This window comes from Neoarius graeffei, chromosome 11 (assembly GCF_027579695.1).
Source record: "Neoarius graeffei isolate fNeoGra1 chromosome 11, fNeoGra1.pri, whole genome shotgun sequence".
Taxonomy (NCBI): Eukaryota; Metazoa; Chordata; class Actinopteri; order Siluriformes; family Ariidae; genus Neoarius; species Neoarius graeffei.
The window spans coordinates 15721057-15747909 of record NC_083579.1 but is presented as its reverse complement, the minus strand read 5'-3'; the positions used below and the strand labels follow the sequence as shown (position 1 = coordinate 15747909).

General features: G+C 41.0%; 1 protein-coding gene across 1 annotated transcript in view; it reads right to left on the bottom strand.

Annotated features, from left to right (window-relative positions):
* Positions 1-26853, bottom strand: part of ush2a (Usher syndrome 2A (autosomal recessive, mild)) — a 500620-nt gene that overhangs the window by 110993 nt on the left and 362774 nt on the right. Inside the window, exons 47-49 of the mRNA XM_060934842.1 lie at positions 24126-24324; positions 20262-20430; positions 13045-13266 (exon numbers count right to left, since the gene is read on the bottom strand). Coding sequence (XP_060790825.1) covers positions 13045-13266; positions 20262-20430; positions 24126-24324 — 590 coding nt within the window. The remainder of the gene's footprint in view (positions 1-13044; positions 13267-20261; positions 20431-24125; positions 24325-26853) is intronic.

The window sequence follows — 26853 nt, the reverse complement described above, 5'->3', positions numbered from 1 at the left end:
TAAAAAGACAAAAAAAAACCCCCCAAATCCACATTTACACATGTGTGGGACGTGGCTTCCTGTTCCACACTGCCTTGTTTTTACTCGGCTAGTGGAGACGGAGACGAAAAGCATGTCGTCATCTGTGGGGACATCAAATCAAATCGCTCCCGTGCCATCAGAGTGTCTCGTCCCATCAGGCGTCACTTTCTCAAACCCGTCAAACTGCATCCTCTCCCATTACCTTTAAAAGCATCAGATGCCGCATGCGCTCATTCTGCAGCGACGTAACACACACTCGCTTTCCTGTTGCCTCAGATGTGAGGGATGAACCTGCCAGCGCCATGAAAGTGTGTTAGTCGGTGTGACACTTTACATTTACTCCTGGACTGTGTTGTACTTCTGGCATGAATTCATAACGCGAGTCTACGCTGACAAGGTGTTGAGTCAAATGCAAAAATAGGAATAATTATATATTTATAATAATCAACGATTAATGTGTAAATTGTTTTTAAGAGTTTCATAATGACATTGCACTAATTCATAGCCTTTGAGCCAAAACTGTGCCAGAAAGGTTTTGTTCATCACCCAATCAATAGTCCTGATAAATCAGCAGTCTACTCAATAACTATTGGTACCCTTTGAGAGTTTGGCTAAAATGATTTCATAAAATAAACATTACGCCTAATGACATGAATTTTTTGACCTAAACAACAGGAGAAAACAAAATGGGGGATAAAAACTTTTTGCCAAATTACATGAAATTCCTCCAAAAATTGTGAGGGAAGCTGATTTCAGAAAGCAAGCACACCTTGCTGAAATTGTCAAAGTACAAGTTTGTTAGTAATCAAAGGCAAAATTTGGTAAAATTTGCCCAAATTAAACGAAGTTTCAATATGCGTATAACTATCATATAACAAAGACTTTTGCGCCAAGTTTGGTGAAATTCGTCCACAAATTGTGAGAGGAGTTGATTTCAGAAGAACGTACACCCTCATGAAATTGTCAAAGTACAAGTTATTTAATCAAGGGTCAAAACTCTGGTAAAATTTTTACAAACAAAATTAAATCGCAATATGCGTATTACCATCATATAACCAGACCTTTTGCCAAGCTTCGAGAAATTCGTCCAAAGATTGTGAAAGGAGTTGATTTCAGAAGGCAAGCACACCTTCATGAAATTGTGAAAGGATAATTTTGTTAATCAAGGGCTGTAACTCTGGTAAAATGCGACCGAATTAAACAAAATAATATGCGTATTACTGACATACAACAATGCCTTTTGCCAAGTTTCGTGAACTTCCTCCAAAAATTGTGAGAGGAGCTGATTTCAGAAGGAAAATACACTTTCATGAAATTGTCAAAGTATAATTTTGTTAATCAAGGACAGTAACTCTGGTAAAATCAGACCAAATTTAATGAAATTACAATATGCGTATTACCGACATATAACAATGCCTCGGCAAGTTTCGTGAAATTCCTCCAAAAATTGTGAGAGGGGTTGATTTCAGAACGTGAGCACCCTTCCCAGGATGGATGGACGGATGTCGCCATGACATAATCCCTCTTTGGGCTTTTCGACCAGCAGGGGATAAAAAAACTGATTGAAAAGAATCATGAAAATTGACAGAGTTTCAGTGATTGAAAAAAAATCCTGCCTTTCATGGATCATTCCGGATCAGTGATCTAGATCAGTACCAAAAGTCATAGCAACATACAGTAATTCAGCTCAGAGGTATTCTTCATGTGAAATTTGGTGATGATTGGTTGCAAACGAGGGAGAAATAACATCCTAAAAACATAATAATAATAATAATAATAATAATAATAATAATAATAATAACTAGACTAAAGTCACAGTAATTTGGGCCAGCTGTTACAAACCAGGATGTCTGGTCACCGTACCCTATAGATCCTGAATGGTAAGAAATAGAGAATGAGACTTGGTGAGGAAAAGTTGCACCCTGCTGCCCTGAACAAAAGAAAAAAAAACTGATTGAAAAAATCATGAAAACTGACAGAGTTATGAGTGATTGAAAAAAATCCTGCTTTTCGTGGATCATTCCAGATCAGTGATCCAGATCAGCACCAAAAGTCATAGCAACATAATTCAGCCCAGAAGTATTCTTCATGTGAAATTTGGTGATTGGTTGAAAATGAGGGAGAAAAATAAATAAATAAATAAAAGTAGAAAGCTCTTGAGTGACCCTGTGATGACCTGGCGACTTGTCCAGGGTGTACCCCGCCTTTTGCCCGTAGTCAGCTGGGATAGGCTCCAGCTTGCCTGCGACCCTGTAGAACAGGATAAAGCGGCTACAGATAATGAGATGAGATGAGATCTTGAGTGAGAGTAACAATTTGCGCCAGTGCTGCGAGCACAACTTAATAATAAAAATCAGCAGTTCAGGCTCAAAATATCGCTCCTGTGACTGGTGTTTCTTGAATTAAGTCTGTATTTGGAACTTTTACTGAAACTACATTGTGTGTTTCATGACTCCACAGCGCTTCGATCAGATCCATCACGCACCGCTCTGATTAATCCGGGTTTGAACAACCTCCACACCTTTCTGAGGCGTACGAGCAGTTTAATGCTCTCCGCAGAACACAGAAGGTGTGCACTGACGCCGATCTTAAATCATTTTCTTATGGATCTCCGTAAACAGGGAACTTCAGCCAAACCCATTTCTGATGTCTCACTAACAGGAAGAGACCGCTGGTTTATTTTCATGGGTAAACCATTGCTACAATAATCACCATCAGCCTGCAGTATGATAAATTGCTAATTGTTCAATGCCCTAATCAGCGTTCATTCTTTGCGCAGATAAACTGTGACAGCACCATTAATTTAAATAGTAATTTCACTTAACAGCCAAAACAGCGGAGCAGATTTTTACGCAACGTTTTTCGAGAGGGCTGCATCCATCACGGCGCTGCGGTGACATAAAGATGTCTGACGTGCACTAACTCACTTAGGGACAGCAGATGTTGCAGCTCTGTGCTCAGTGGCAATTCCCATGGTGTATTACTTCAGCTCCAATGACTTGCAGATAAACAGCTCAACAATTTTTCCAAAATAGCTCCGCCATCCCGTTTCTGCGTCCCCATCCTCTCTGGCGTTGAATTTTTCATGATGCTCCAACTGACACGCCGTGAACTTTGACATGGTCGACTCTTTAGCTCCAGACATGCCTCTGGAATTGTTCTCTAGAACTTGACCTTTACGTGTCAGATAAAACCATTTCACCCCGCTTCGTCTTTTCCTCTTTGTCTCAATATCAAAAAAGAAAAAGACCCGGTGCTCATAGGTAATCAGCACTGAGCTCAATAACTGCACTTTGTTCGCACACACTTTTTTTTTTTCCCCACTCCAAGCTCCATTTTGCTAATCTTCACATTTCTGATGGATTTGCATACATTCATTAGAGTGTGAGTGAATGCAGTGAACATAAGGTGCTTAGGCTCTCTGAATTAAGGTTCATTCATTTAATGATAAGTAAATATTTAGTCTGCAATGAACAACTGATAAAAATGTGCGCCGTGGCTTACACGAGCCTCTGGATACGATAGACGGAACAAATGAAAGCGGTGAATACAAACTGAATACATTAGCGGCACAGCGAGACACATTTTTCAAAGTCATGATCAGAGAGCACACAAGGACTTTGCTGCCTTTATAGCCTCCAGTCAAAAAAAAAAAAAAAAACGTACAAAAGGTATCATATGACGGCTTTGAAATTAAAAGAGCATCCGTCCACTGGTGTATTTTTATTCATTTATTTATACCGTACTTGGTCCCCCTTGTGGGAGCCATGACGAGAAACGACATTAAATTGACTGTCTTCTACCAAATCAGATCCCATGTGTGTCCTCGTCCCTGTGTCTTCTTCGCCAATATGTATTTTATCAACCGGCTGCATTAACAGATGCCGCTGACAGAAAATGCTTGGGTGGCAGGAACACTTTCAGCACTCTTTAGGGAATTTGAGAAATGGAGGAGGGGGAGAAAAAAAAAAGCCAGAAGGCAGGATATGCTGCATTTATGTGCTTCCTTGTGAAAATGTAGTGATTACGGCACACACATAAAACTCCGTGCGCAAACCCAACGCCAAAAGATCATAAAACCAGTCAACTTCTGATTAATCCGATTATACAGAGCACCTAGGCGGAGTTGACATCATACAGAAATAAAAGCCTACAGGATTCGCTTTCTGGACAGGTTACTGTATGAGTGTCATGTGTTCAGATTATTTGTTCTAAGTGTCTTCATGGAAATTTGGGGAATTCTGGATTATGGTGGAGGAGACAGAGCAAAGGAACTTTGATATGCAGTGTGCTCAGAGCATTTTTTAAGGATTTTCCACTAGGAGACCAACTGGTCTGGGCAATACAATCACAGGCCCCAGAGTCCATGCGGCTGCACCGCTGCGGCATATTCTGTGACGCAAATTGCTGCATTACGAATCCTCGTTTCAGCCAGCATAATATCAACATAGTTAATGCAGTGCCAAGTTACCATAACTTCATCGTAAGTATGGTAAAATACTAAAATTACACTATAAGTTTAAGTTATTGTTTTATCAACTTTCATAATATTATGTATTTTAAGAAACAGTGAAAAATAAGAAATAAGAAAATCTTCAATTTTATTGCTCAATGTGAACCATAGTATCAAATAACTGTATAGTTAGTCTATAATTTGGAAATTGGAACAGTCTTGACAACCCAACTTCAATATTTCTTAAACATTCCAATCCACAGTCTTATGAATTTGGACCAGCAATTCAAGCATCTCCCATAATCCCATTTCAGTTTTACCTTTCAGCATCAGTCTAACATAACTTGGTTTAAAATTTGGTCTCCCAGTAACTATGTTAAAAAATGCTCTGAGTGTGCTCGTAAAAGAGATATCCAAAATGCTGAGATTAAACGACATGGAAAACATAAAACCCTCCTGCAGTACAGACGACACACCACTGGACTGACGCGAACGCGGCTAGTTTTAGCACACACTTTCACACCTCTCATTCTGCTCACGGCTGTCCTGGTGATGTCTGGATATCGCCTAATATCGCACGGATATCCGAGACAATTAAAAGAGCTTAACGGAAACACTGTTAGGACTGGGGACTGTTTTGGCCTCTAGAGGCCGCTGTTATTGCTTTATCTTGTCATGTTTGTTTTGGCCTCTAGAAGCCGCCACTGTTTTCTGTGTTTTGACAGCCTTTGTTTTCATGTGCTTTTGCCTCACCTGGGCCCTGTACTATGAACGGAGGTCAACCTACCCAGAAGTAACCCAGGGTTCCCCCGCTAAACCGGGTTTGACAAAACTTGGTTATCTTGTTTGGGGTTAAACGGTACTACGACGCCAGTTATGAAGTTGATTTGTTGAACCTGTGTTAACCTAATCAGGGTTAATGCGCGTTCACGTTAAAGGGGAGGTTATCAGCACAAATCACCACTGTTCACAATGGCACGGTCGCCGTACTTCACGGAGGAAGAATGCGCTGTCATAATGCAAAGCTACGAGGAGTTCAAAACAACATTAAGAGCAAAATCTAACACAGCGGCTGCCAATAAGGAGCGGCAAGCATGTTGGCAACGAATTGCCGATCGGGTAAATGCGTAAGTACATTCTCCCCTCTACATGTTCCAGAACAGAAGTATAGGATGAGAGAAAGCTTCATGATCAATCACAAGTCACAGAAAATGGTCCTTCGACGTGGCCCCAGTCATATATAGCTTGTTTAATGTCCGAAAAATCCTGAATAAAATTTGGTATGGTAAATTCATGGAGTAGCCTACTTAAGCTGATATGTGCACAGAGTCACAGGATGACTGACTGTTCAGTCCCTTTGACTAAGTTGGTGTATGTCCTGTGAACATTTCAGAGGCAACAGCAGTGCCAAACGCACCTGGCAACAGGTGAAAATGAAATATAAAAACATCATTCATAATGGTGTGTGTGTGTGTGCGCGTGCAAGCAAGCATTCATTTGCCTTTTATTTATTCAAGTTTTATCTTTTTGCCTAATAGTTCAAATTGTTTTGTATATAGTTTATAATGTTGTTGTGTGATATTAATGATAATATTGTGGGAAAACTACTTTGCACGGATGTTCATTTAATTTATTCTATTGTCATTTTGTTTGTTCTATTTTTGTGTATTTTATTTATTTATCTGTTTGTCTAGTTGTATCTAATTTTCTAATAATAATATATTTTTTGCATTAATAATTTGTTTTTTCCTATTAAAATAATCTTGTGTTCTTGTTATAACTTTATCTATTTATCTGACTGTTTAGTTGTATCTATTTTTGTTACAATTTCAATATTTTTAATATAGAAAGTTTGGTTTTTTCTATTAAAATGTTCTTGTGTGATAACTAGTTCTTGTGTTATATTTATTGTAGTTGTATCTATTTTGTATCTCAGACTTAAATATTTTTGTAAAACAAGTGTTTTTCTATAAAATATTCTTGCGTTCTTGATAACTATGTTCTTGAGTGGGTTCTTTTTTTTTTTTTTACAGAAAAGCCGTTCTGCATGGACATTCATTGAAGCCCTCATTGTTTTTTAATGGTTATTTATGAGCGTTTAGGGGTTACAATAATGTAAGTCTAGGTTGCTTTATATAAAAGGTATGTCCAGAAATATTGATGTCACTGTCTAAGCAGAGGGATCTGGCTTCTTTAGACGCTGTCTTCTTAAAACTGAATAAATATTTAAAAAGAGCCAAATGAGCCAGTCTTTTGAACGGCTCTTTTCAAAGAACGGATCACAAAGATGCGGATCCCATCAAAGAGCCATAAATCCCATCTCTAATCTGCGCTCCGATATCGCACGGGTCATCCAGGTACGCTGGCATTGTCTCTAGAGGAAATGTTGGTGGAGAGGTGGTGTTTAAAAAGGGTGTGGTTAATCGGAAACCTCGGGTTAACCAAGAACATAACCTGAGACAAGCAGGTTTGAGATGCAGCGTAAATTGCCATGGCAGCATACCTCGGTTTGAACATAGCCAACTTTCGTAGTATGGGTTAATCGGGAAGTTACGCTGCACGTGATCAAGCTACTCTCGAAGTTACCCTGGTAAGCCAGAAAACCCGCTTCGTAGTACAGGGCCCTGTTCCTTATTTCCTGCCCCGCCTAGTTCTAATTGCCCTGTGTATAAATACTTCCTCAGTTTGGTCCCTAGTCACGGAGTCTTTGTGCTGTTATGTTATCACCTGAGATCTCTGTTCCAAGTTCCTTGCCTTTGTGGTCTTTTGTACTTTGTTTTCTTGTGGACATTTTGGACTTTGTGTTTACCATTTTGGGATCTTCTGAACGTTTGGATTTTTGCCTTTTCTTTTCTTTTCTTTGGCTTTTTGTTTTGACTTTGAACTTTTGGATTTTTTATTTTTCTCGTATATCTTCTGAGCGGGGTGGCACAGTGGTGTAGTGGTTAGCGCTGTCACCTCACAGCAAGAAGGTCTGGGTTCAAGCCCCGTGGCCGGCGAGGGCCTTTCTGTGCGGAGTTTGCATGTTCTCCCCGTGTCCGCGTGGGTTTCCTCCGGGTGCTCCGGTTTCCCCCACAGTCCAAAGACATGCAGGTTAGGTTAACTGGTGACTCTAAATTGACCGTAGGTGTGAATGTGAGTGTGAATGGTTGTCTGTGTCTATGTGTCAGCCCTGTGATGACCTGGCGACTTGTCCAGGGTGTACCCCGCCTTTCGCCCGTAGTCAGCTGGGATAGGCTCCAGCTTGCCTGCGACCCTGTAGAAAGATAAAGCGGCTAGAGATAATGAGATGAGATGAGATCTTCTGAGCGTTTGGATTATACTTTTGTTTTGCCTGGGATTTTGTATATTGTAAATAAACTGTTTTTTCTACTCTACTTTTGCCTCACTCCTCTGCACTTGAGTCATTCCCCTGGTGGCCTAGTGGGGGTTTGCTGGATTACTACACCAGCGACCCGGGTTCGATCCCCAGCAAAACCCTAACAAACACTTTAACCAGTCCCCCCCAGGATTTCGCAGGCCTTTTTTGTGATTGTTGCGGGCTAAAATGTCTGATGTTGCGGGGGGTTTTCCAAAAAATTGCGATGAAAGTTGCGGTGTTTTTTAGGTTTTTGTTGCGATTACATTGCGGGAGGAAGTGAAAGTTGCGAGAAATTGTTGCGATTTTCTCTTTTTGTGATTAAAATTGAGTGATATGTTAAATATTAAGTTATTACTGAAAAACTATTGATTAAAAAACCAAAGACACTGAGAAATGGTCCTATAAACAACTTTACCAATATAAAAGAATACCAGGACTACAAAAATGCAGAAAAATAGGCTTTACTTATCCAAATGCACCTGTTGGTTCAAAAGTTAAAGTGCATAGAACCTCACAGCACAACATGAAGTTACCTTAAAATATAATATAAATGCCTCAGCTTTCATGTAAGAAAAAAAAACTATTAATACTAGTACTGTGTGCAGGCAGTCTCTCCTGAAGACTAAATTAAGCAATAATTATAAACTAATAAGTCGGGCGGCACGGTGGTGTAGTGGTTAGCACTGTCGCCTCACAGCAAGAAGGTCCGGGTTCGAGCCCCGTGGCCGGCGAGGGCCTTTCTGTGCGGAGTTTGCATGTTCTGTCCGTGTGGGTTTCCTCCGGGTGCTCCGGTTTCCCCCACAGTCCAAAGACATGCAGGTTAGGTTAACTGGTGACTCTAAATTGACCGTAGGTGTGAATGTGAGTGTGAATGGTTGTCTGTGTCTATGTGTCAGCCCTGTGATGACCTGGAGACTTGTCAAGGGTGTACCCTGCCTTTCGCCCGTAGTCAGCTGGGATAGGCTCCAGCTTGCCTGTGACCCTGTAGAACAGGATAAAGCGGCTAGAGATAATGAGATGAGATGAGAGATAAACTAATAAAATAAACGGCTCAGGCTTCATAGAAGAAAAAAACCCAATTTGAACAGAATCTCACAGTATGATGCTGAAGCTGTCTAAACAATGGAAAATAGAATACCATTTTGGCAAAAATGTTGGCGTCCATTAATTTCTTGTATTAAGTAAAAAAAATATATAATTGCAACACCGCCCTGAATTCGCAGGGATTGGTTGAATTTGCGTTGAAGTTGCAAATCGTGACATCACGAAATCCTAGAGGGTCTGATTAATACAAGAAATTAATGGATGCCAACATTTTTGCCAAAATGGTATTTTATTTTCCATTGTTTAGGCAGCTTCAGCATCATACTGTGAGATTCTGTTCAAATTGTTTTTTTTTCTTCTATGAAGCCTGAGCCATTTATTTTATTAGTTTATAATTATTGTTTAATTTAGTCTTCAGGAGAGACTGCCTGCACACAGTACTAGTATTAATAGTTTTATTCTTACATGAAAGCTGAGGCATTTATATTATATTTTAAGGTAACTTCATGTTGTGCTGTGAGGTTCTATGCACTTTAAATTTTGAACCAACAGGTGCATTTGGATAAGTAAAGCCTATTTTTCTGCATTTTTGTAGTCCTGGTAATCTTTTATATTGGTAAAGTTGTTTATAGGACCATTTCTCAGTGTCTTTGTTTTTTTTTAATCAATAGTTTTTCAGTAATAACTTAATATTTAACATATCACTCAATTTTAATCACAAAAAGAGAAAATCGCAACAATTTCTCGCAACTTTCACTTCCTCCCACAATGTAATCACAACAAAAACCTAAAAAACACTGCAACTTTCATCGCAATTTTTTGGAAAACCCCCCGCAACATCAGATATTTTAGCCCGCAGCAATCACAAAAAACGCCTGCGAAATCCTGGGGAGACTGGTTAAGTAAAAAAATAATGTAAAGTGCACACAGTCCTTCACTGTAAACATAACACACTTTCAGTAACAGAATTTAAGCCTATATAAACACTGACTCGCACATGCTGCTTCTCTTGAATGTATACACGGAAGTAAGGCGGAAGGTAGTTTGTCGACGTCATCTCAAGACGACGCCGACGATTGGTCAAACTTGCGGGAAAGTTGCGGTGATTGGATATAATTGCAACACCGCCCTGAATTCACGGGGATTGGTTGAATTTGCGTTGAAGTTGCAAATCGCGACATCGCGAAATCCTGGAGGGTCTGATTACCTGTATTCGGAGGATGTGTATTCAGAGATCTGCTCACTTTGTGCTTCATATCTGAAAGGAGATTCAGGCAAGCGTGTGCGTGGCCTGGCGTCTGCATCTCGTTATGTGCATTTGGCAGAACAATGAGAGGACATACGAAGCATGATTAACCATCCCTGCTGTAATGTGTGTGAGTGGCTCGTCTCGGACAGCAAAATGTTTAACTATCAGCATCGTTTCCACTGCAGGATGGTCATCGTGTCCTTGAGAACATTTGATTATTACCCTTTTTTGGACATCAGAGCCATTTTCAAGAGCCATCGTTAGTTACTTGGAGTCACACACACACACACACACACACACACACACACACACACACACACACACACACACACACACACACACACACACGTCTACTTGCTCTCTCTCAGGCCCAGAGCTTTTACCACTTAAACAGTGCAAAATATTCAGAGTTAACCTTGAGTGTTTGATATGAGTGCGGTGCTTTTTAGAAAGATCTCTGCACACATGCAGGTATAAAAAAGAGAGAGAGTCTTTAAAAATTTTAAAGACAACCCCCCACCATTATCATTATCATATACACACCTCAATTATAATATTTTTCTTTGACGGTAATTTACCCCACACGATAAGATATGCGTGAAAATATTTTTAAAGTGTATTTTTCCCTTCAGGAATGTGTTTTGGTTCCACACCGGATCTTAGGCAAATGTCTGGGCAGCTTTTCAAACAGCTGATAGCTGTCTCCCACAATTCCGTCTCCCTCCTGCTGGTGAGCCACAGCTCCTGACAGAATGGAGTGTAATGTGTGATAGATCGTACTTTGGGGACTCTGTAATCACATTTCTCTCTGCCATCAGCTGGAGCTCGGCAGGACCTCCTCTGGAAAAAAAAGTCGCCATTTCTCCCAGTCTGGAGGAGTGTGTGACGCCTTTATTCAATGTCAACATGCTTCGGAGCAACCCAAAGTTACAGATTATGAGAACGCAAACAAATAGGACGTGGAATCTTGGTTTGTAGACAAGTCAACAACGACGAGGTATTCCTACAAAATCAACCACGTCGTTAAAGGAGAACTGAAGGCAAATTTTTTATTCTCAAAATTCTATTCATCTCATTCTATGAAATATAGGAATGGATTCTTGATAGCTATTTTTGTCACTGCTGTAGCAAGTTATGAGTGTTTGAAATATGCTCTGTAATATATCAGTCCATATCTCAAAGCAATGGGCGTAAACGAGATTCGTTGAGACCTGTGCGAGACATCGTAGGACGGAAGTAAAACGTACAGCAGAAATCAAAGTGACCGACACCTGCCAACGTTGTCAAAAGACGCACGTGCTATCTTTCGAACGCTGACGCAATCAAGCCGGAAGTTTGTTTGTTTTGATAGCAATCAGGAAAGTTTGAAAAAAGTATGCAGTAATCGTCATTTAAACTCGTTTTTGTGCAATATTTCGTTTGGAAAACAGTTTTCAAAATGGCGGCGCTTACACCTGGCTGACACTTCTTCACGTTTCGAAGTCTCGTGAAGATTACGCGGATAAGCGACGCCTGCTGTGGACTAAACTAACTAAATTCAGCATGGCTAAAAACCGAATAGGCCGATAAGTATAATATTTAATGGCAATTAGTTGCCAATACGAGTCACGATATAAGGTTACTAAAACCAAAAACATAATTGAATAATGTTAATTAAGAAATAAAGCAAGTTTAAAAAATGACTTCAGTTCTCCTTTAATCTGATAATAAAAACACTACACGTTGAGGTTATTAACTGTAATGGAAGTGCATTTATGATTTACTTAAGCCATTTTTCCTAATTAAAGTAAACTAATTATTTCACCTGTTTTTACTCCTTGCGCTATATATATTTTATTTTCAGTAGACCAAGCTACGTGACCTTTGGCCAGAACAGATGCGATACATTATTAGGTTGTTAACTTATTTTGCCACGGGAATCCAGCGCTCCTTTCCCAAATATCTCTAATAAGGGAAATGGAGTCTTAGGAGAGCGCAAGTGTCTTTATCAAGGTTAAGTAGCTAATTCAGTAAAAGAGCAAGCTGAGAGTGTGTGCGGCAGACGCGGTGTGAGCTTGCGGTACTGCGCGCCGGCGGCCAGCCTAACGGGCAAATGGCCTTTAGTCGTCCTAACGGCACTATTCATCATAACATATGCTCTCTCCAGGACGCCGAGGCCTTAATGAAGGATGGCTTTTTCATCAAACTTATTTTCGAAGGAAGGAAAGAAGGAAAGAGAAAAAGGCAGAGAAGCAGCGTGTGTGTGAGAAAACAGCGTTGAGGAACTTAGTTTTTGGAAACTCAATGATGATAATATTAACATCAAGTATATTTTTGGTTTTAACGGTAAGATACCTAAGGACACTCTCAAAAAAGGGACAGGGCTGAATAATTGCACATCATGCACAAGATGATTAACCCACAGCTGAAAATTATTGCAGCAGTCCCAGAGGTGCCATGAAAAGGACTGGGAGAGGGTGTTAGCATGATAAATACACTGATGTCACTGACCTCATGGTGGCCATTATTTCTGTTGCATCCTGGGAGCACGCTGTGGCCTTGGCACGACTCTGGTTGGTGCGTGGATGTGTGCATCTCCATCATCCAGCCTGACAAAGATGGCTGACACTGGGGGCCTGTGCCCGTTTGGTCCATCTGTGCCCAGGTGCCCGCTTTAGCATGGCACGACGGGGTAGAGGGGCGGAGTCTGAGTGACCCCAGAAGGGTTCAGCTCCTCTGACACTTTGCCACATTGTCATTAGAAAGTCACCAAGGACTGGGGCTCAGACTAAGCCAGTGGGAAGTTCCACTGTCCTACATTTACTTTCTGTTGTCTCACTTTAGTTCACTTTGTGCACCATAAAAAATAAACACACACGACATTTCTTTTCCTCACCCACGCAGCGGGACAGGACTGTGAAAGATGGGAGGCTTTACCTGGAACAGGAGTGTGTGCCGTTCCTTTGTGGACGTCTCCGCAGCACACCGCCTCTTTCGAAACCAGCTTTCCTCCACAGCATTGCGATCTGAAGCCGTCATGAAGCGATCCACTGCAGCAGATCTGACCGGCCGTGGAGGAGAAGGGCATCGATCCACAACATGAATCACCGAAACCAACCGACACTCGCAAGTGAGCAGGATCCGAACAGCAGACCTCACCTAGAAGAAGCGCGCATGAAGAGAGTCCTCAGATCCACACATATAACGAGTCTGTCATGAGCGTTTGACAAAAGCTAGTTTCTATTTTACAGAAACAGATTGAGTGCAAAAGTTTGTATCCCCATAGTTTCTGGATGGGAAATGGATCTTTATTTCATACTGAACAGAAGTTCAAAATGAAATGTGAGTGAATCCTTGAGCAAGATGTCAATATGCGTTTTTAACGATTAAGACACATGCACTAGACACAATTCTTTCACTTATGACACTGCAAGACCTGTGAAACATCTGTATCTGTTACACAAATACATCTTGTCTTCCTCCATCAGTTTCGCATTCTTTCAATCATCTGTAGACAGTAACTCTTTCATGCACTTTTCGTCCAAACAATTTCAGACTAAATACAACTTATAAATTCTCTCCACGTCACTTCCAGATGCCATTATCCTGATTTCTGTCTTTCTCGAGACTACTAGAAATTCTCTGCGCAGCTTGTCAAACAAATAATAGATATGCCAGACTCCAAACAAAGCCTTTGTATTAAAAAAATAATAGTCATGTTATTTGTTATTTATTGAATATAGTTTTTTCCTCCAAAATCAGTTTCCCTAACCTGTGTGGATTTTGTAAACATCATATATATATATATATATATATATATATATATATATATATATATATATATATATATATATATATATATGACCTATAACCTGTACAATTCAATTGAAAAACAAACTAATCTGTGAGGGGTAAAAACATAAAAAATAAAAAACGTACAATAAGCTGGTTGCATAAGTGTTCACACCCTTAAACTAATACTTTTATATAAAGTTCAGACATTTACTCAGTTGCATCTTCCAGCAAAAGCCAGGGTTCACAGAGAGCTTACAAAGTGTCAGAGGGATCTCACTGTTGAAAGGTATCAGTCAGGAGAAGGGCACAAAAACATTTCCACGGCATTAGATATACCATGGAGAACAGTGAAGACAGTCATCAAGAAGTGGAGAAAATATGGGACAACAGTGACATTACTGAGAACTGGACGTCCCTCAAAAATTGATGAAAAGACAAGACGAAAACTGGTCAGGGAGGCTGCCGAGAGGCCGACAGCAACACTGAAGGAGCTGCAGGACTTTCTGGCAAGTACTGGTTGTGTACTACATGTGACAACAATCTCCCGTATTCACCATATGTCTGGACTATGAGGTCGGGTCAAAGAAAAACATCCAGGCCTGGCTAAATTTTGAAAAAAAAAAAAATCAACTCTCCCTAAAGCATGTGGGAAAATGTGTTATGGTCTGATGAAACCAAGGTTGAACTTTTTGGCCACAATTCCAAAAGGTAAGTTTGGTGCAAAAACCACACTGCGCATCACCAAAAGAACACCATACCCACGATGAAGCATGGTGGTGGCAGCATCATGTTTTGGGGTTGTTTTTCTTCAGCTGGAACAGGGGCTTTAGTCAAGGTGGAGGGAATTATGAACAGTTCTAAATACCAGTCAATTTTGGCCCAAAAATCTTCAGGTGTCTGCTAGAAAGCTGAAGATGAAGAGGAATTTCATCTTTCAGCATGACAATGACCCCAAAAAAGTTTTGGAATGGCCCAGCCAGAGCCCAGACCTAAATCCAATTGAAAAATCTGTGGGTGACCTGAAGAGGGCTGTGCACAAGAGATGCCCTCGCAATCTGACAGATTTGGAGCACTTTTGCAAGGAAGAGTGGGCAAATATTACCACGTCTAGATGTGGCAGGCTGATAGACTCTGAGCCAAAAAGACTGAATGCTGTAATTAAATCAAAAGGTGCTTCAACAAAGTATTAGTTTAAGGGTGTGCACACTTATACAACCAGATTATTGTACATTTTTTATTTTTTATGTTTTTCCCCCTAACAGATTTGTTTGTTTTTCAATTGAATTGTGCAGGTTATAGGCCACATTAAAGGTGGGAAAAGTTTTGAAATGATTTATCGTGGTCTCATTTTTTTTTACATCAGAAAAACCTCTCATTTTAACAGAGTGTGTACACTTTTGATATCCACTGTACATGCAGTGCTGTGCAAAAGTCTTAGGCACATGTAAAGAAATGCTGTAGACCAAAAATGACTTTTAAAAAAAATGAAATGAAATGTTTCAGCATTAAAAAAAATACTAGAAACAGCAATAAGCCATAATAAATGAAACAAAGTCAATATTTGGTGTGATACGACCCTTTGCTTAAAAAAAAAGTAGCCGTGCTGTGAAAATGAGCGTTTGCATGCACAATTTAAGTTTCCACATCTGTCATTACTTAACTCTTGAATATTTTTTATCATTAAAAAGCTTATAATTTCTGCTTTCCAAAGAAATTTATCTCATTAAGATCTGTTCAGTACTTTAGGAATAATGGCAGGTTGACCTTGGTACAACAGAGTAAAAATTCTGCTCGCATGATGTCGGGAAACTGCTGGTGATTTTCTTTTTGAGTCACGGGAAAGTGGTCAGGCTCTCTCTCTCTCTTCTGATTGGTTTCCGACTGGATTACTTGTGAATATCAATCAGATAACTTTTATAGTGATGTTCTCTCGCTCTCACTGTTTCTGATGAAGTATTCAGCAAAAATTTCCATCTGCTAGTTTTGATGTTATGATTCACAGGACACTTTGAAGTGAGTTTTCATAGATTTACCTACTTATTTTTTCAACTCAAACTGATTCATGTCAATAAATAACTATTTTCGAATAATACTGGAGTAGATTTGATGTAAAATATTGAGATCTTAGTGGTCGGAATGAGATTAAAAAAAACAGAAGTCAGAAATGCAAGTGTCAGTTTCAATTTAGTTAATGTGAATTGTTTATTGGATGTGGATCATACTGTTTTTTCGAGGTTCACCTTGAAAACTGTGAATATTAATCAAAATAAGAATCATTTATATTCTTTCATATAAACACTAGTAGGCCCTACTTTTGAGAAATACAAAGGCGTACAGAGCAGAAAGAGACCCAGTAACATTTCAGACCCAGTAACACCCTGAAGCAGAAACTGGTCCACCCTAAGGACAGAATACCCAGACACAAACAGGACAACGTAGTGTATGCAATTCAGTGCAGTGATGATTGCACGGATTCGTATATTGGGGAGACGAAACAACCGCTATACAGGCGCTTGGCCCAACACAGGAGAGCCAGCTCCTCAGGCCAGGACTCGGCTGTCTACATTCATCTTAACAACAAAGGACACTCATTTCAGGATTGTAACGTACGCATTTTAGCCAGAGAGGATCGTTGGTATGAGCAAGGAGTTAAAGAAGCCATTTTCGTCAACCTGGAACGGCCATCACTGAACAGAGGTGGGGGTCTAAGACATCATTTGTCAAGCATCTACAAGGCGGTCTTGGACACTCTTCCCAGATGGCTGGGTGTACGCCGGGACCCAGCTGTTTTCGGTGACTCACAGGAGGACAGAGAGAGTCAGATTGCCATTGATCACCCTAACGGGCAATCCTTTGATCACCCTAATGACTTGCCGTTCACACCCAGCCTCCAGTGACCCACACCAACATGATGCCTCAATGACACCTTAGGCTACGTTTACATTAGACCGTATCTGTCTCGTTTTCTTCGCGGATGCACTGTCCGTTTACATTAAACCGCCTGGAAACGCCGGGAAACGGGAATCCGCCAGCGTCCACGTATTCAATCCAGATCGTGTCAGCTCCGGTGCTGTGTAAACATTCAGAATACGCGGATACGCTGTGCTGAGCTCTAGCTGGCGTCTCATTGGACAACGTCACTGTGACATCCACCTTCCTGATTCGCTGGCGTTGGTCATGTGACGCGACTGCTGAAAAACGGCGTGGACTTCCGCCTTGTATCACCTTTCATTAAAGAGTATAAAAGTATGAAAATACTGCAAATACTGATGCAAATACTGCCCATTGTGTAGTTATGATTGTCTTTAGGCTTGCCATCCTTCCACTTGCAAGTAGTAAGTGATATGCGCTGGGATCACACACACAGCAGCTCAGTCCCGAATTGTGGCTTGTGCACTTCACTCGCGCGCTGTGTGAGCTGCGCAGGGCCAGAGTGCGCACCCTCCAGAGGGCACTCGCTGTTCAGGGCGGAGTGATTTGGAGCGCAGGATGCCTGCGGAGCCGAGCGTATCTGTGTATTGGCGTTGCTGTGTGCACGCAAATCGTGTATTGGTGTTGCTGTGTGCACACTAATCGTTTTAAAAACGTTAATCTGATGACCCGCTGATACGGTCTAATGTAAACATGGGCTTAGATGAGCTGTTCATCAGAATTCTGATTCTGATTCTGATCCAGGAGAAGATAAATATCTGATACTCCCTATTAGTCAGACAGAACTGAGGAAGCCTTTTGGACAAGAGGTGAAACGTTTTCAAGAATTTTCAAGCAAGTCCAGTTGCCCATTTCTACCACCCACAGTTCACAAAGAGGGGATCATAAATAATCTTTTATTACTTTTTGATTTTGATAGAGAATGGTAAATGTGAATGGCACTCAATGTTTATAATTGTGTTTGTAATTAACATTGATTCTCTTTCTTTGTGATTATAAATGAGAGTTAAGATCAGCTTGATATTGCATAAATACTGTAAAGCCATTTGGTGAAACTTTGAAGAAGAGAGCGTAGCGAGTTAACGTTTTTAACCAAATTAGCATAATTAATACTAATTAAATACTAATTTGCACAATCTGTTTTTACTAATTTTTTAAACTTTGTATTCAGTATACAACCATCAATGTGCCTGCCAATTTCCTGTAAATATCTTGAAAAAAAAAAGTTCTTAAGAAAAACATTTGATCTCATTCATTAATGAGGCCCATTTTGGACCATGTGATCCTCATACAGAATATTACATCAGCTTTCTAAAAATTAAGCCGTTTTTTCAATCTTTGATTTGTAATAGTTCAAGAATGGATAAACGTTTTTAATTCTGTAGAAAGTATGTTGTTCTGCAGTCAATTGTGAATTCAGTGAGAGCAGTTTCAAGCAATTTGGATTTAATCGGAATTTTCATCTCAGGTACAGTTCAGGCCCGGTCCCACAATACCGATAACTATAACTACTACTATAACGATAACTATAAATAAATCAGTCCACTGCAGTTTATGTGGTTGGTGCTCACACTAGACCGATAACGATACCTATAGCCCAGGCCTGGGTTTATCCGTATCGGTGAGATTCTGTAGCTTCTGGAACGATTTTTCCAAACCTGATCCAATAAAACATCTGACTAATCAGGTAACTGTTTACATGCGACGTTGTCTGAGCACGTGCTATTTTTCCCTGGGCATCTCCATACATCTTTGCTGCATCATGAAGTCACGGAATACAGGTTCACGGAAAATAAAAAATAATACAAAGTACGGATCTTTTATTCACGGGTATGTGATTTTCCATGAAATATCAATAGTAAATTAATCAAGTCAGCATATAAACACAGGTAAGGAATTTTAATTATGAATTTCAGCAGTTAAAACATTTAATTGTTTTAGACTTTTTAATTTTCTTTTTATTCGTGATGCATCATCCGTATGAAATCTGTAACCAATGTGTAATATACTGAAACGTTCGTGACCAATCCGTAAATTATTAGCATCCGTGATGCGTTTGTATTAAAATCTGTAACTACGCTGTATTTTGTGTCCTTTTTTATTATATTTCCGTAGTCCGTGACCTATGCGACCTGTGCATGGGTTGTTTTGAAGTCCATGCTGTATGGTATGACCCGGAATAACGTGCCACTACTTGGAAAAAATTTCCATGACTATTCCTAAATCGCATGCATTTATTTACCTGAGTGGCAGGACCAACTGGGATTAGAGTCGGGATTATAGTAGTAGTGTGACTGGTCCAGACTGCAACTAAATTCAGGCAGAAGTATAGTCATAGTTATACTGTAGTTATCGGTGTTGTGGGACCGGGCCCTTAGTGCAGTTTTATGCGGAAATGAGCTGTAGGTTTTACTGAGCATCTTACAGAACCAGCCCCAGTTCTTTTGGACACTGTGATTGTCACACTTGCTTCTTAATTTTGCACCAAAAATTTTCCAGTAGCCTTCATTATGTTTTCTTTTTTAATCTGAAAAGTGCTTTCTTATGGAATATGCTGCTCAGATACAACCATTTTTTTTTCCCCTGTAGCATTTAATTTTGTGCTAGGGAAAAAAAAAACAACAACGACTAACGATTGGAACTCTAAAATGTTTTTGTCAAAAAAAAAAAGTCAAAGTCCTTCCCACGCCTTACAGTACCTGGTATTCCTAGGCAGTCTCCCACTCAAGTACTAACCAGGCCCACCTGTATGTGGCACATCGGGCAGCGCCAATCTCCATAGCCCTCGGCCTCTCGCCTATTACATAGCTAGGGTTACAGTGGGGGGCTAGTCCTCTGGTAACCACAAGAGTTTAACTCCCCATGCACATCTGTATTGCAGCGTGCCTTGCCAGATGGCAGTAGGTACCATTTTTATGATGGTCTTTGGTATGACCCGACCGTGAATAGAACTCACGATCTCCCGATCGAGAGGCGGACACGCTCCCACTAGGCCACTAGTCGGTCTGTAGAAAATGTTTTTGTACTGACTTGATAATGTAGAAGAAGCCATAAAATAGAAATACATAAAGTTTGTATGCAAAAAAAAAAAAATCATGTGCCTAAGACTTTTGCACAGTACTGTATACAGTACATTTAGTTAAAAATATATATCTCATCTCATCTTCTCCTTGTTAAGCATTATAGACCTGAATGTTAAGCGTTCTTTCTAAATGCATTGAAAGAATATTTTATTCTTTCTTACTCACGCTGTTCCGACCCAGTAGTAGTCTCTTTATTTTTTAATACAAGTGATATTTAACAAAATCCAAAAATACATATGATACGAAACTGTAAGTAATAACGGACATATAAAAAATATGGATATGTTTTTAAATAATAGGGTTCAGTCGGCAGGCATATATATGAACACAGGGAGCTATCTGTACCTGGACGGACGGGGACGTAATAATCTCCACAGCACTGGTGTTGTGGTCGAAGCCCATGTAGCTTCCCTCCACAGCAGACACTCACAGAGTCATTTCCAGCTGTTAAATAGCGCTCATTACAGCACTGGTGTGATTCTTTGAAGCTGTGTACAGTTGTCTCACAGCACACCTACACAAAGACAAGTGCAACCTGCATTAAAGAACACCTCGTGCGGATACACATCTGAACTGCTAAAACAGTTCAAGGAAATTTCAGAAGATAGGAGACGGCAATGTCTTGGCCCCTGAGGAGGCCCCGGTCAGGCTCGTGGCGGTTCAGGGAGCGGCATGGCCCTGAGGTTGCTCGTCTTCCTCCTCCTCCTCCTCCCACTGCCAAGCTATATTTAGCCACAATACATTGTCTATTTTGGCAAGAAATCAGGCCAGGATAGATTTTCCGACCGCACTGGGACTATAGTCTGGTGGAGTCTGAAAAATCTGTGTTGCCCCAAGCCACTGACATTGTCCTTACCTTTTGGCGAGACTTCAAGCCTGAAACCTAATGTGAGCGATGGCTCTGATGGACCCCAGAGTGAAAAAGGAAGAACTATTCTGACTTCAAGGGGATCAAAATAATTCAGAAGATCATAAGATCATTTTAACCTCAAATGGCACATTGAATGAAACGATTGAATGAGAAACCACCGGCCCTTAATGACAGAGTGCCACGCTGTTCAGCATTCTCAAGGACAACATAATTCTGACTATATCTGACAACGTGGGTGATGATCAAGGATCATATCTGTGTACTCCTCTGTGTTGATCAACACTGTTACCCTAGACACACAAAACAAGTTCCGGATCACTCATATTGTGAAATGGTGATATCAGGCCTACACAACAGGGGAATACTGGCAGATGGTTGTTGTGTTACATTCCCTCTGTAAGGCCCAGTGAATCATCTCTATTCTACGGCTGCTGTCGAACACGGTAAGCTCGTCTTTCCTGAACTGTATTCTTTTGTGTCCAGGCCTCCAGAGCATTACTGTCTGCTCTTGAGCTGGGGGAGACGTATGGCTCGTGCTCACTTGCCAAGTTGGCAGCGTTTCAATAACATCAGGACTGCAGCAATTGCAGGAGACAAGTTAATCTATTTCCTAAAAACAACTGCGGGCATGAAAGCTTTTGTGTTAAAATGCCAAAATGGCTCATTGCATCCTCAATACAGGAGTATTTTACTTAAATCTTAGCCTCTAACCCTGAGGCTTTTACAAGTAATGATGTAAAAAAAAATCATTAATGAGCTAATTTAAGCTCTTTAATAACCCTAGTTAGTAGTATATAAAATACATCATCAGAACATTTCACGGCAACAGCTGACAAACTGCAAAGGCTTGGTAAGAATTTATTTGTCTTAAATAATATTAATTCATAGAATTAAGACTGAAATATTCATACGGAGGGTGGGACGCTGGTGTAGTGGTTAGCACTGTCGCCTCACAGCAAGAAGGTTCTGGGTTCGAGCCCAGTGGCTGACAGGGGCCTTTCTGTGTTTGCATGTTCTCCCCGTGTCTGCTTGGGTTTGCTCCGGTTTCACCCATAGGGGGATAGGCTCCAGCTTGCCCACAACTCTGTACAGGATAAGCGGTTTTGGATAATGGATGGATGGACTATCTATACCTTACAGTCACTGACCACTTTAAAGGATATGGGACATGAAACATAAAAGCACGCTATATCAGTTTCTTTCCATTAAAAATATGAATCAATTGCATCAACAAATACAAAATCATCTATTAAATTCAGCAAAATCGTTATATTCGTGATGATTATATGGCATTTCTGCTCGACTTCCGAAATGCATTTTTTGCAACCGGAAGAGCCGCTGTCACGTGATCATACGTCACAAAAACTTTCGGGCACAGCACAAGCGGGTAGATGAATGGAGAAGTGGATGACAAGAAAATTGTTTTTATAGTCTTTAAAGTACATTGGACATCATACATTGGACATCATGGTGTATTGTGCTGCTTATGGTTGCAATAATTCCAATGGGAAATGCCCTGGAGTAAGTTTTTTTGCATTCCCCAAGGACCCGAAGCTGAGGAAAGTGTGGGCTCACCTGTGCATGCGCAGTAGGCTTCGCACATGCGCACTAGGCTTGGTAGGACAACTTTACAGAACACCTGTTGAAAAAAAACTTTGCACCTACTGTTTCCCACAAACTGTATTCGGACCATTTCACTGAGGATTCTTTCAACATTAATACTCAGGTACTGAGCGATATTAATTCATGAAACAGGAAGCATAAGGGTGAGAAAAAAAAAAACAGTTTAAATCGGGAAGCCGCGCACACCTGCGCCAGGCTGCACAAATGCACGCAGCTTCCCGACCCAAACCGCCTCTCTCTCATCCTTACACTTCATGCCTCATGCTCCATGAACCAACATCGCTATTTTTTTATTTTTTTTAATCGGATCTGCGCGATTCAGCCGTGAAAAAGGCGGCATCCGCCGAAAGGCGCGCTGTTTGCATCCCTGCACGGAGGCCAGGGGACAGGGCAGGAATATTTTTGTTGATATGAGTAATCCGGTGCGATTTCGCGACCCCCCTGTTGAAGACCTCTGCGCTAAGCGACTGAAAGCTGAGGTAAGGATTAGTATTATAATTTTGGGTGTATCAATTATTGATTATCATAATTCTGACTCGTTTCTCCATTTTGAATGTTTTCATCTCGGACTCTGGAAGCGTTGTATCTCAATCAATCTCGAAAAATATCAGCAAAAAAAAAAACTAGCTTGCAACGGACTTTAGCTAGATCTATGATGAACTTTCAATGTATGATACAAAAATAATACTTCTTTCAACAGATCATTAGCCTTTGAGCAGAATTGTTTTTAACTTACCAGGAAGTGTTATCGAGCCGACCGCTTTCAGTTTCATGGGGACTGAATGAACTCTCACTCTCAGAATCATCTGACCCGTCAGAGTAAAGACAAGATCTATGTTCATGTGAATTTCCAGCTATCGGTTCGAATTGATAAGGTCTAACTTCACATCTCTGTGAAACATCGGGAATGTCACTGTCGATGGTGTCCATTTCGGTAACCTGTTTACATTAGATTCCCAAGCGCTGGCTCCTTGGAAAGTTTTTGTGACGTCACGGGTCACGTGACCACCTAGCTCATTAACGAATCCTTGTTTTACGCTGATGTATAAAAAAACTTGAATAATGTGATGATTTTCACATTTTTGACGCCCTGCAGTGATTTAGATGGCATTTCTTATGTCCTTTATACATAATTATGCCCAGGTAAAAATCCATGTCCCATATCCTTTAATAGGAACACTTCATTCAAACTAATGTCCAGGACAGTTAAAGATCAGGTCTCAGTCTGTGTCGATTAGAAAATCTGATGTGGCCTTCTGCTGCTGTTGCACATCTGCATCAAGGTGTGTGTGTGATGTTTTTCTGCTCAGCATGTTTGTAAAGAGTGATTATTTCAGTTTCCATAGCCTTCCTGTCAGCCTGAACCAGCCTGCCATTTTTTCTCTCGTCAACATCTCATCGCTAACTGGATGCTTTTTGTTTTTCGCACCACTCATGAAAATGTCACGGAGAACAACCCAATCCATTCTGATGCTTGATGCAAACGTGATCTGAAGCTCTTGTCCTGTACCTTCGTGTTTTCATGCATTACGCTGAAGCCACTGAGCAAGCCTAGAGGTATTCCTATTAAAGTGGCTGGTGAGTGTTTACTGTAATCGTACAGTAAGATGGCTATACTGTACTGGTCAGTATTTTATAACCATGGTAAAACGTGACGCAGGTACAGATTACGATTATGATGATGATGAGTTTATTCAGATGGAATATGTAACAACCTGCTCTTCTGGCTGGTAACAGGAACTTCCACAGACGTCCTGGTTTATGGGGCACTGCAGGTATGAGCACGGAGCCTGGGGAAGGATGGCCTGCTTGGTCTGGAGCTCTTCACAAGGCTTAAGGGCCTTGCGATGAATATCATAACCTCCCAGGATGCCGTTGGGCTGGCCAGGTGATGTCCACTCTAGTCTGATGGATCTATGAGACAGAACAGAAGTTTTGCCACAGAATTATTGGGTATGATTACTGTACACTGTGCTATCTGCTACCGATGTACAGCAGAATTCCTTTGGAAGAATACAGGAGTGTTTTCACAGGTCTAATAGGAGATGTGGAGTGCCCATGTCCACGTTCCCTACTACATTTCTGAAGACTTTAACAAGTACAGTGGATATAAAAAGTGTACACACCCCGTTAAAATGAGAGGCTTTTCTGATGTAAAAAAAATGAGACCACGATAAATAATTTCAAAACTTTTCCCACCTTTAATGTGACCTATAACCTGTACAATTCAATTGAAAAACAAACAAATCTGTTCGGGGGAAAACATGAAAAAGAAAAAAAACGTACAATAAATTGGTTGCATAAGTGTTCACACCCTTAAACTAATACTTTGTTGAAGCACCTTTTGATTTAATTACAGCATTCAGTCTTTTTGGCTCAGAGTCTATCAGCCTGCCACATCTAGACTTGACAATATTTGTCCACTCTTCCTTGCAAAAGCGCTACAAATCTGTCAGATTGCAAGGGCGTCTCTTGTGCACAGCCCTCTTCAGGTCACCTACAGATTTTTCAATTGGATTTAAGTCTGGGCTCTGGCTGGGCCATTCCAAAACTTTTTTGGGGTCATTTTCATGCTGAAAGATGAAATTCCTCTTCATCTTCAGCTTTCTAGCAGACACCTGAAGGTTTTTGGGCCAAAATTGACTGGTATTTAGAACTGTTCATAATTCCCTCCACCTTGACTAAAGCCCCTGTTCCAGCTGAAGAAAAACAACCCCAAAACATGATGCTGCCACCACCATGCTTCACCGTGGGTATGGTGTTCTTTTGGTGATGCGCAGTGTGGTTTTTGCACCAAACGTACCTTTTGGAATTGTGGCCAAAAAGTTCAACCTTGGTTTTATCAGACCATAACACATTTTCCCACATGCTTTTGGGAGAGTTTATGTTTTTTTTTTTCAAAATTTAGCCGGGCCTGGATGTTTTTCTTTGACCCGACCTCATAGTCCAGACATATGGAGAATACGGGAGATTGTTGTCACATGTAGTACACAACCAGTACTTGCCAGAAATTCCTGCAGCTCCTTCAGTGTTGCTGTAGGCCTCTCGGCAGCCTCCCTGACCAGTTTTCGTCTTGTCTTTTCATCAATTTTGGAGGGACGTTCAGTTCTCGGTAATGTCACTGTTGTCCCATATTTTCTCTACTTCTTGATGACTGTCTTCACTGTGCTCCATGGTCACGCCCGGATCACCGCACAGGCTTCATATGGCTTCAGCCTAGGGGCCCCCACGCCCCACGCCTCGCAGGGGGGCCCCCAATTGGTCAAAAGAAAAAAAACCCGTCATATTCATTGGCTCAAAATGAATATTTAAATAAACGGACGCTGATTGGGTGAGGCAAATCCGCCTTCCATATATAAATGTTAGACTTAACGCACGACGTCACTCCACAGTTGAACAGTGAACATGTGTGACAGAAAATACGAGAGCGGTGCTCAAAAGCGCAAGGCGCAACGGCAAAAAGCCCAACGTGACAAAGCTCTATTGAGCAATATACCAAAACTAACAGGGTTTTTTAAACCTAATGAAACCCAACTGGCAAGTGCAAGTCATCATGACACTAGTGTTTAATAATGTTTATATAATGTTAATATATATATAATTATATAATATAATTATATAATGTTTAATAAGTTTAATAATGAAAAAAAAAAACAAACAAAAAAACCAAACAAAATAAAACTTTAAAATGTAGAAAATAGACAGTTCTTTACAGGTAGATGGGATAAGATGGTGGTGGCCGGGGGGGGGCCTACAGCAACTTGTAGCCTAGGGCCCCTGGCCATGTTAATCCGGCCCTGTCCATGGTATATCTAATGCCGTGGAAATGTTTTTGTCCCCTTCTCCTGACTGATACCTTTCAACAATGAGATCCCTCTGACACTTTGTAAGCTCTCTGCGAACCCTGGCTTTTGCTGGAGGACGCAACTGAGTAAATGTCTGAACTTTATTTGGGGTTAATCAGAGTCATTTTAATTGATGGCAGGTGTGAACCCAAAAAGACTGAATGCTGTAATTAAATCAAAAGGTGCTTCAACAAAGTAATAGTTTAAGGGTGTGCACACTTATGCCTTGTCTCGTCTTCTTCCGCTTTATCCGGGACCGGGTCGCGGAGGCAGCAGTCTAAGCATGGAAGCCCAAACTTCCCTTTCCCCAGACACCTCGGCTAGCTCCTCGGGAAGAACACCAAGGCGTTCCCAGGCCAGCCGAGAGACATAGTCCCTTCAGCGTGTCCTGGGTCTTCCCCGGGGCCTCCTCCCGGGGGGACATGCCTGGAACACCTCCCCAGGGAGGCGTCCAGGAGGCATCTGAAAAAGATGCCTGAGCCACCTCAGCTGATTCCTCTCGAATAAGCACACTTATGCAACCAGCTTACTGTACATTTTTTATTTTTCCCCCCGGGAGACACGGTAGTGTAGTGGTTAGCGCTGTCACCTCACAGCA